The sequence below is a fragment of the Corylus avellana genome, chromosome ca2 (assembly GCF_901000735.1).
Source record: "Corylus avellana chromosome ca2, CavTom2PMs-1.0".
Classification (NCBI taxonomy): Eukaryota; Viridiplantae; Streptophyta; class Magnoliopsida; order Fagales; family Betulaceae; genus Corylus; species Corylus avellana.
The window spans coordinates 20,825,538-20,836,945 of NC_081542.1; the positions used below are offsets into that span (position 1 = coordinate 20,825,538).

Genomic DNA, 11,408 nt, shown 5'->3' on the forward strand with positions numbered 1-11,408 from the left:
GAAGATTGTGAACGAAGAAACAAGTTGAAGGCTTGTCGATCTTACAGAGCCAAGGTTTTGCAAAGGGTTGTAAATGTTTCTAGTGTCTGTAATCTCTGGATAATCTTTTGATAGTGATTTCCTGGGTTTGGCTGCCCCGGAGAGGTTTTACTTTTAGAACGTTTTCTAAAAGGTTTTCTCTTCGTCACCAAAATCTTTGTGTTTGATTTTACTTGTTTTTGGTGATTGTTTGCAATATCCATTAATTTCACATAAAATTGTGATATTTTCCCCATTAACCGTTTTTCAGTAATCCCTAGATTTTTCCTTAAACTTAATTGGTTAATTAATTTTGAGTGTGAAGCTAAGCTCTTAATTTCATGTTGTTAAAATTCTAGAACTTTTTACAAAAATATTGTTAAAATTATATTACAATGAAAAAGAGGCTAGTATATATAAACTTATTTGCCATCCATTCTTTCCTTGGCCTTCCTTGTACAAAGTCTAGCCATGAACCTCCGACAACTTAATTTCCTTCCAATCTGTTGATCAATTCCTCAATCTGCATCTTTCACTAAAAAAGTCTATGTTTATATGGCTGAAAAAGAAATCTAGACTTGCATGTTGAGAGGAATGTATCAACCCAAAGTTTAAGATGTAACAAAACAAATGAAGTAATTGGGATACTAGCCCAAGCAACTACAACAACTGGAGCCCATGCCCTTGTGCTTGTATACACCAAAAAGAAAGTTGCACTGAAGGCTACCATCATGCCCGCCATGGAAATGAAGAGTGTGGCAAGTCCCAACATCAACTTTGTAGGTAATGACTTTAAGAAATCATCTTCTGTGTAACGAGATGTGAGAATTGACAAGAAAATTATTTTTGAAGTCCAAGAGGAACACAGTGCTATTACATCTGATATGAAGAATACAATAAACCAGTTACTTCTCAAAAGAATAGGAGTTCATATATCTTGATTATTGCCACCTGGTATAGTGAAGGCTGCAGCAAAAATCACAGTGGCAATCAATGTTGTCATGAGCATGCAATAGTTTGCTATATCTTTCATCCATTTTTCACCTTCTTTCTGTAAATCTCTATGTTCCATTGTAAATATTTCCTTAGGTGTTTGGCCTTTTGAATTCTCTCTGTTCACGTATGTGTGTGGCACAATCTTTAATTTCTATCTCCTACAATTGACCAAGTATAATTAATTGATAGGTAATGGTTGAACCATTATATATGCAACTAGAAGAAAAAAAAAAATTAAATAATATTGTCATTCACCTTAAACCACAACAACTTGCGTTGCATTTGAAGGGCTGCTCCTGATACAATATTTAGTCGATCTGAAGGAACTAATTTTCCAACTAAATGCAACATGTTCTCTTTGTCATCTTCAATAACATAGGATGCAAGGCTATCCTTGCTAGCACCTATTTCATATATTAGATTAAACACAGTCTCTTGTCGATATAATATAGCAAAGTGAAATATACTCATTTTATTTTTGTCTTGTTGCCATATAAGGTCAGGATAAGAGTGGGTAAGTATAATTAGAAATTCAACATTTCCAACTTTTGCAGCTTCAAAAATTAAAGCGATATTGCTGTGAACCAAGTTTGATGAAAGATCCTTTGTCCGAAGTTTTTCAACTGGTTCATGGGCTAATGTCTTCATGAAAGCTTTGTTACAAATCTAACCCCTTTGAACCCTGTGGTTTAAAAAAGAATCTATTCAGAAATAAGAAATGGTTTGGTAATAAGGAAATATTAAATCTATACAATTATTTTACCAATATCTGTAATAAGAAAATATATTGAAAGCTTTATAAAATAAAAATACAAAGATAACTAAAGCATTAGATGCGGCTACTTGTGTTCTAATTACTGACTTCTTAAGATAAGTTTTGTCTTTGCATAACCCAAGCACTTTAAATCTCTTCTATCTTTTGAATTTAAGTAAAAGGAAATGCTAGCTTTTGCCTAAATAGGAAAACACTACTCCCCACCTTTTATCTTGTGTGTGTATAAAATTAAGAAACGGTTACAAGTATTACAATAGATTGAGACATATAATTGATAGAAAATAACTAAATTATCTCATAGAATTCTCCATAGTTTAGAAGTAGATATAATCTAAAGATTTAATCAAATCAAATAAAAGCATTTCTCCATGCCAAGGTAATTAATTTGTGTAAAATTGTCATCAAGTTGTGGTGAATGTAATAAAAGAACTATTGAGAAATATCGTATGTCTCTTTTCAATTAAGGAATTAAGTTTGGGTTGGAGGCAAACTAACAAGAGTGTAAGAGATTTTTCCACAATGATAGCTGACTTTCGCTGCCAATTGAGAAATGTTTCCTCGCCAACATTTCCATCGCTACCCGCCGGCATTCAGTGCTGGCATTTGCTATGTTAGGATTCCTTTCCAGAATTTTCAATGCTATATCTATCCATAAAAAGGGCAAATTAAGTGGATTATTGTCCAAAGGTTGGTTAAGAAATGCTTATAATATGGTCGCTATAATTCCATCCAACTTGTTTAACTGCCTCAAATTCCTCAAACAAAAGTTATAGTAAGATGTTGGGCTTACCATACATATCATTGTAAATAGTAACATGAAGGAGCTCGATGCGTTTTTCTTCAATCAATTTTTCAAGAGGAGTCTCAGAAAACAGATAGGAGACCATGCTTGTATGTCCTAGATAAGTTGCAACAATGAGTGGTGCGTTTGCCATGTCACAAGTTTTCAATAGCAATTCATTGTTGATTTTCACCAGCTGCATAGCAATTCTGACGTTTCCTGATTGAGCAGCCGAGTGGAGGACCGTAAATCCATAATTGGTTTTCAATTCCATGTCCTCCGGCTGAATCAGCTCCATCAATTTCAACAATTCTTCTACAAAAGCGGTGTGTCCTGCAGTCGCAGCAATGTGAAGTGTTGTCGCTTCCTCTTTCGTAATGCGAGCTCGAAGACAGTCTGACTTATTCTTAAGAAAAGGGTTAGCAGCCGCCCAATCACCTTTTAAGGCAACTCGAAGGAGGAGAGCACACTGTCTGTGTTCTTCTAGATTTTCTTTTTTAAAAGAAAAAAAGAAACAAAAAAAGAGCAAACGTATTAATTAATTAAAAAAGTTTTGGTGCAAAATCAGGACACTTGGATGAAGATGTTTAGGCTTTTGGGCTAGCATTGTGTTCAACTATATATGTTAATGTACTCTTGGCAAAAACTGCATAACTACTTTATCTCCTAACAATGTTGGAATAACTACTTTATCTAATGACTTTACGTATCCGTAGCAAGTGAAATTTTGTCTTCATCTTCATTTTTCCTTTGTGTGTGAGCATTCATGTTTGTAATTGTCTTTTGTTTCATTATTTGTTATTATATGTTGTTACTATGCATAATAATGATGAATAATACGGAATCGAAAAGAGAGTGCAAAAGAAAATTAAGACACAAATTTACGTGGTTCGACATATTTTGCCTACATTCACATGAAAGCGCAACTGTATTTCATTATTTAATGATTTAGGGTTATAGGATAAAATATTTGTAAGAAAACTCTAGTTATACAAACGTATTTTAAAAAACTCCAAGATACCTTGTACCATATGTTGACTTCGCTCATGCTCCGTTCACTCAGTTCCGACAACTGGCTTGTTAGGGGATGTGACTTAAAGCCATCAAGCATGTGCTTGTGGGACCCAATTGGTTTATTGTCATACAAAGCCTTGGAATTGGTTTTCCTTTTTTGGGTCAACTTTGAATCCTTGTCTTGCACGGACTTGGAGTTGTTTCTCTTTGCCAAAATTGAATTCCTTCTCCTAGTTGTATTGGTGTCTTGCACAACCGACTTATGACACTATAAAAGGACTTGCTACGTCCTTGTGAAGTGTGCCAAGCCATATTGCTTCATATGTGTGCCAAAAATGTGAAGCACCAAAGGGAGGAGAAAAAAGAGAGAATTTGAGAGAATGAGGTATAAGGGCTACCATGGTGTTTTCTTCTTGGTGGTTTTTGGAGGAGCCAAAAACAAGTGATTAGAAGAAAATGTGCTGCAAAGTAAGAGAAGAAAATAGAGATCAGCCCCTATCTGTTCCAGCAAAAGAAGAGTTTGTACATCTGTCTTTTGTATTCTTTTTTAGGAATAATCTCTCTTGTATGATAGTGAGATTTGGGTGTATTAAGGCTTTGGGATCTGAGTGATTTTCTTTCTACTATTTTTGTACTCCATCTTTTGATAGTGAATTTTCTTCGGGTCGTTTCTGCCAGTGGATGTAGGCTCATCAAGCTGAACCACTTAAATCTTTGTGTCGTGTGTGATTGCTTATCTTTGTTATTCCGCATTCTTCTTATTTTTCGCATCTCACAGGTCTTGGGAAATAGGATTAATTTGCATCAACCTCTTTTGGAAGAACAGCCCGACGACATGGATGATAGCGAGTGGGCTCTGCTTGATCGTAAAGCCCTAGCAGTTATCAGGTTATCGCTGTCAAAATCAGTTGCACACAACTTTATAAAGGAGAAGACTACAGTAGGTCTAATGGCGGCTTTGTCAAGCATGTATGAGAAGCCGTAGGCTAACAACAAGGTGCACCTGATGAAGAAATTGTTCAACCTAAAGATGGCGGAAGGAGCTTCGGTGGCACATCATCTCAATGAGTTCAACACCATCACAAATCAATTGTCCTCGGTGGAAATTAACTTTGATGATCAGGTTCTCGTGTTGATCGTCTTGACATTGATGTGATATTTTTGTGACAAAAAATATCAATAATAAAATTACCACTCGTAATAGAACGAATCCCGTAGGATAGGGCTATATTGAGGGTGTCAAACCTCAAGGACTGCAGAGGTTTAATTATCAAAATTAAAAGATCAAAATTAACTTAATTAAAAGAGAGTGCATTGGTTGTGAGAATTTAAAGTGCATAAAATAAACGAAAATAAAGGAAGTAAATTTATGAGAGAGAGAGAGTAGGGTATTGACTTCACCACGATCCGTACATCAATGGTTAACCATAATTAACTCTAGTAATTCATTCTATGCATGTTATAATTTTAACAATAAAATAATCTCATACAATCAATGAAATAGCATAACCTATCTTCGGTTGGCACGGACCGTCTACCTAAATTACACTAAACTAAGGTGTAGTACGATCTGTCTTCCTTAGGTATGGTCTATCTAACCCTATTGATTGCATGCCAATTAAATACCATTGTATAACCATCATTCTTATGATCACAGAAAATAAGAAGGATTTGAGTTCAATAATAGTAAAATAATTTCTAAGACAAGATAAGAATTTTACTAATATTGATTTGGAATTTAAAGAACAACTGCATTTAATATGAAGAATGGAAATTAACTGTAGCAATCCTCAGGGTTATACAATCAACATGCATAAATTGAAAGACTAGAAATTAAATACAATCAAACCATTGTGCTTGGAAAGGGCTACATCAATACCCCACAATTTGGGTTTAGCTGCTCATGATTTCCTAAGCTCCACAGACTATTTTACTGAATTTTGCTCTAGAAGCGGTGTGTCTATTTACAATGTTTAGATCCCTATTTATACGGATTAGGAGAACCCTAGAAACCCTAAAAACCCTGAGAAAACCGGAGAGCAGTCTCCCAGTCCAATTGGGAGACAAAAATCCAAGTCCATTTTGGAGAGGAATTCTTGCCGTGCACTGTACGCTCGAGTGCGCTCGATCCAAGACTTGGTGCACTCGAGTGCAGTACGCTTGATCCTGGATGGTGTGCGCGCGAGCGCAGGAATGCGCTCGACCCTTGATCGCAAACGCTCGAGCGCAGTGCGCTCGATCCCAGTTCCAGAATGCTCAACTTTCGAATCTTTTAACCCCAATTTCTAATGGTTTGTCAAATAAGACCTGAAACATAAAAACAAAACAAAATCAAATAAATAACAATGCTAAGGAATTAACATATGTAAATTGATGTGGTATTTTTGTGACCAAAAATATCAATTATAAAAATAACCACTCGCAATAGGACGAATCTTTGTAGGATACGGCTATAGAGAGGGTGTCGAACCTCAAGGACTGCAGGGGTTTTATTATCAAAATTCAAAAGATCAAAATTAACTTAATTAAAAAGGAGAATTGATTTGATTTTCTTTAAAAACTAAAGTGCATGAAAATAAAAGAGATTTAAAAATAAGAGAGAGAGTGTAGGGTATTGACTTCACCTCTATCCGCACAACAATGGTTAATCATAATTAATCCTAGAAATTCATTCTATGCATGTTATAAATAAACAAGAAACTACCTTATTAAAGAATAAACATAATCTATCTTCGGTTGGCACGGATCGTCCACCTAACCACTAAGATGCGGTACGACCCGTCTTTCCTAGGTATAAATTATCAAATTCTTTAATAGGATATATACAATCAATGAATAAGTGTAACCCATCTTCGGTTGGCACGGACTGTCTACCTAAATTACACTAAACTAGGGTGTAGTACAATCCGTCTTCCCTAGGCATGGCCTATCAAATCCTATTGATCATATGTCAATTAAACTCATTGTATAACCATCATCCTCATAATCATAGAAAACAAGAATGATTTGATTTCAATAAAAGTAAAATACTTTCTAAGACAAGAGAAGAATTTCACAAATATTGATATTGAAATTGAAGAACAATTGCATTTAATATGAAGAATATAAATCAATTGTAGCAATCCTCATAGTTATACAATCAACATGCATAAATTAAAAATCTAGAAATTAAATACAATCAAACCATTATGCTTGGATAGGGTTACATCAACACCCCACGAAGGGGTTTAGCCGCTCATGATCTCCTAAGCTCCAAAGACAATTTACTGAATTTTGCTCTAAGAGGCGGTGTGTTTTTTCTCAATGCTTAGAGGCCTATTTATAGGGCTTAGGAGAGTCCTAGAAGCCCTAGTAATCCTATAAATTTTGGAGATTTAAGTCCAAGTCCAATTAGGATAAAGAAAACCTAAGTCCAAATCGGAATAGGATTCGCCCAGAATTGCGTTCCTATCTTGCGGGGCAATTTTGGCAATGCGGCGCTCCGAATTAGGAAAATGCTATTTCACAATGATTTGTAGAAATTTGAGTTAGCTTTCCAGTGCCGCTTGAATCACCTCAATCGGATATTTGAACTGAAAGTTATGGCCAAAATACCGAGACGTATGCAGAATCCAAAATTGAATCCAATCCGATTTTGACTCCAATTTGAGAAATTCCGAATTAATCATTTTCTTTATTTGATTAAACTTAACCATGATTGGTTAAGTTTAACCATATCTTCTAGGTCTTCTCAAAGTGTTCTTTTAAGCCCAAAATCAATGGAATTAATTGCATCTTTATTTATAACCTGAAAACAATAAAAACAAAACAAAATCAAACAAATAACAACGCTAAGGAATTAACATATGCAAATTAAGGGGTTTGAATGTGCAACATTCGGCGCTTATCACACCCCCAAACTTACATATTGCTAGTCCCTTAGCAATACAAAACAGAGAATAAACTAAAAAACAAAAGGATAAATCCATCTTTCGTGGGATATACGATTGCATTTAGCATATGCAACAAGCCTTTTAAACCCCTAGGAATTCCCTAGTGGACGAGTGAAGTCTCGTGAGGGTTTTCCAGGAATGATACCCACAAACATTGTCATTATTATGTCATTCAAAAGGATAAAGTATCACAAAAATAATGGTTATAATTCATTAGCATGCTTAAAATTATAAACTCCATCTTCAAAATTTCAAGGAATTCACAAGTCAAATCACTTACCAATGGCAGATTGAGATACAACAAGTTTCAATTAGTGCAAAGTGAACAAACACATAATCATGAGGCTTCAAAATAATTCCAATATGAATGAATCAACATCTCAGAATTTATTGGACTTCATATCAAATGAAACAACCAAGGCATACATTTTTTTTTTTTTTTCTTTTTTCTTGTTGTAGGCTTTGCAATGCTTAGCTCCCTTAAGCTTTCTAGTTGACCCATGTATCGAGTGTTAGGCCAATGTCTCCCAAACCAAATGGCTTTAGGGCACTAGGTGTAAAGACACCCCTAAGGACTTACTAACTCGAGTCAAAAAGGCTACGAAGCTAAGCTAGCCATTTTATTAATCAACCCAAAAATTTCACTTTTTGACGCGAACACTCACTGCTTAATGAGGCAAGAAGTCCGGTTACTTAGCGAAAAATTCAAACTTGATTTTTTTTTTTTTTTTTTATACATATATAGCATGCCAAAGTTATTCATCTAATATGTCACCCAACAGAATTCAAGACATTGAAAACAAACATAATTGGTCTCAAAATTCATACCTCACAGACATGTGCTAGTGTGCTCAAGATAGATTTAAATTGAAACAAGAAGCATCTCATGTTGCCAAAAGTAAGTAGTAAGACTCAAAATCCCTAAGTCATATGATCATGTGTTCACAACTTTAAGCTCAACCAATGAATTTCAAAACAAAAACAAAGCTCAACCATATGCTTAAGAATGACATAACAATAATAATGGACTGTGTTTTGTTTTTCCATACCCCCCAACTTGAATCATACATTGTCCCCAATGTATGTATAGAACTAAAGAATAAGATCAAGAGTATAGGAATACCTGAATGAGCAGATGTGGGCATATCATACCCCCAAACTTGAATGCAAAAACACATGTCCTAAAAAAAATGTGATACTCCAACCAAATACCAATCAAGTGCACACATTGTTGTAAAAATATAAACAAAGAATGAAACAACAATGGAGAAAATAAACCTGGATGGAGATCATATGCCCTGGTGGAGTGGAGGGTCAAGCGCACAGGGCCTGCACTTGATCCTAGGAGGTATTTCTCAATGTAAGTCCGAGTCCCGAAGGATCTTACCTCGATCCTTCAGAAGTCCAATCAAGCTCTTCCATCCCTTCTTCTTTATGATCATGTAGCACTCCACAAGGAAGAGGATTCTTCTTAACATCCCGAAACTACCTCTCCCAGCGAATAGGTCTTGATGCTCCCCATGACAATGTTCAGGGTGTTTGTCCCGAACTGGTTTCATGATCAACCTCTTGTCTCTATGGGAGTTCTCAAAAACTGGGGTAGCAGGGAATTTGCCAAAAAAATTTCCACCCCAATGAAATCAACTTCAGCAACTTTTGAATGAAATTTGTCCCCTGTGGGATTGTCATCAGGTGGTGGAGTACTTGAAGTGAGAGGCATTGGCTCCGGTGGGTTGCTCCATGATGGGGCTCTAGATGGAGGATCAGGAAGTGGGTCTTCAACAGTTTCTCCAATGTCATCCAAGAGGTAACATGCATTCTGATCAGGCGCATTCTGGAAGGCATTGAAGATGTTCAATCTGATCTTCATATTTCCAAAGGAGATCTTCATTACTCCGATTCGGCAATTTATGCATGCATTGGCTGTGGCAAGGAAAGGTCGCCCAAGGATGACAGGAATTTGCTTCTCTGGATTTGGGACCGGTTCTGTGTCCAGAACTATAAAGTCAACTGGATAGTAGAACTTGTCCACCTTGATAATGACATCCTCCACAATCCCGCGGGGTTTCTTAATCGAGCGGTCAGCCAATTGCAAGACAGTACTTGTCGGTTTCAATTCCCCTAGGCCCAGTTTCTGATATACCGAGTATGGAAGCAAATTAACACCAGCTCCTAAGTCGAGGAGAGCTCTTTCAATCTCGGTGTTTCCGATGACGCATGAAATTGTAGGCGCTCCAGGGTCTTTGAACTTCGGAGGAGTGTTATGCTGAATCAGAGAGCTTACTTGCTCGGTGAGAATGACCTTCTTGGGAATGTGCTTCTGATTCTTCCTCTTTTGAGTGCACAGGTCTTTGAGAAACTTTGCATAGGCTGGAATTTGCTTGATGGCCTCAAGGAGTGGGATGTTGATTTGAACCTGCTTGAAGGTTTCCATCATGTCTTGTATCTTCTCTCCTTGTTTCCCAAAGTGGGTGGGTGCCTTGAGACGTTCTGGAAAGGGGGCCTTAGGCTCATATGGTACCTCAGGAGTGGGGGTAGATGATGAAGATGCCTCGATGCTTACTTGTTTACCCTTGTCCTGATGCAGATTTTGCGGGGCCTCAATTTGCTCATCCTTCTTTTCTTCCACATGATTGTCAACCATTCTTCCACTTCGCAATGTGGTGACGGCTTGAACTTGCTCCAGTTGAGATGTGCTTCCTTCTACCATGTATAGTCCCCTAGGGTTGGTCACTGGTTGACTTGGAAGCTTTCCTTCTTCCCTCCTGTTGAGGGTATTGGCAAGTTGTCCGACTTGAGCTTCTAGCTTGGCAATGGAGTGGGTATGTGAGTTCACTCTTTCCTCTTGAGATTTGATTGACTGCTTTATCTCGCTGGTCAGCTCATTCACTGCTTTTAGAATTCGATCCTCAAAATTAGACTCTGATGGAGACTGGTAGTGCTGTTGTGGAGGCCGGTAAGTGGAATGAGGTTGGTAAGGCTGCCTGTTGGATTGAGCTTTATTGTATGGCCCTGGGGCCGAGTTGCCCGAATTTGAATTCTCCCACGAGGAATTTGGATGATTTCTCCACCCGGGGTTGTAGGTAGTGAAGTACTGATCATTACCCGGTCTAGAGAAAGCTGCATTAACCTGCTCATTTGCAATATCAATATAATTTCCATTAACAGGGCAATTATTTATCTGATGCATAGGACTGGAACAGAATGAGCATGATTCAGTGTGTGTGTGAGTAGCATTAGGAGCAAAACCAGCAATCAACAGAACTTGGTCTAGCTTCTTGGAGATAGCTTCAACCACTTGGTTGGCCATGTTTGGGGAATGGCCGGCTTCATACAAACTCTCCGTCTTGGGTGCTTTAGGTGCTGGTGCCCTTCGTCTGGCGGAGACCTGCTGAAGAGAACTGTTACTCAAGTTTTGAAACATAGACCATGCTTCATCTTCGCTTTTCAACATGAATGTCCCCCCACATGATGCATCTACCATTTTTCTATTGGACTCGGTCAGGCCATCATAAAAACACTGCACTAGCTGCCATTTTGGGACAGCGTGGTGTGGACATGATCTAAGCAGGCTCTGTAGTCTATCCCAAGTCTCATGAAAATCCTCTCCCTCATATTGGGAGAAGGTAGTGATGGCTCTCCTAGTATCATTGGTCATTCCTATGGGAAAATACTTCTTAAGAAATTCTTGCTGTAATTGAGCCCAAGAAGTGATAGAGTTAGGTGTTAAGGATTGAAACCAATGTTTGGCTTTTTCCTTGAGGGAGAAAGGAAAAAGACGCATCCTTAGGGCATCCTCAGTGAATCCATTCATTTTAGTGGTATCACAAATTGCTTCAAAATTACTAAGGAAGTCATAAGGATTTTCAGTGCTAAGCCCTAGGAAAGAAGG

General features: G+C 37.4%; 1 protein-coding gene across 1 annotated transcript; it reads right to left on the bottom strand.

The window, feature by feature from the left end:
- Positions 1-930: 930 nt before the first annotated feature.
- Positions 931-10,826, bottom strand: LOC132169299 (uncharacterized). The gene is made up of 6 exons (XM_059580356.1): positions 10,782-10,826; positions 10,622-10,697; positions 2,580-3,062; positions 2,321-2,434; positions 1,270-1,418; positions 931-984 (listed from the first exon to the last, which is right to left on the bottom strand). Exons 1-6 carry the CDS (start codon positions 10,824-10,826, stop codon positions 931-933), a joined length of 921 nt encoding a protein of 306 aa, XP_059436339.1.
- Positions 10,827-11,408: the final 582 nt, after the last annotated feature.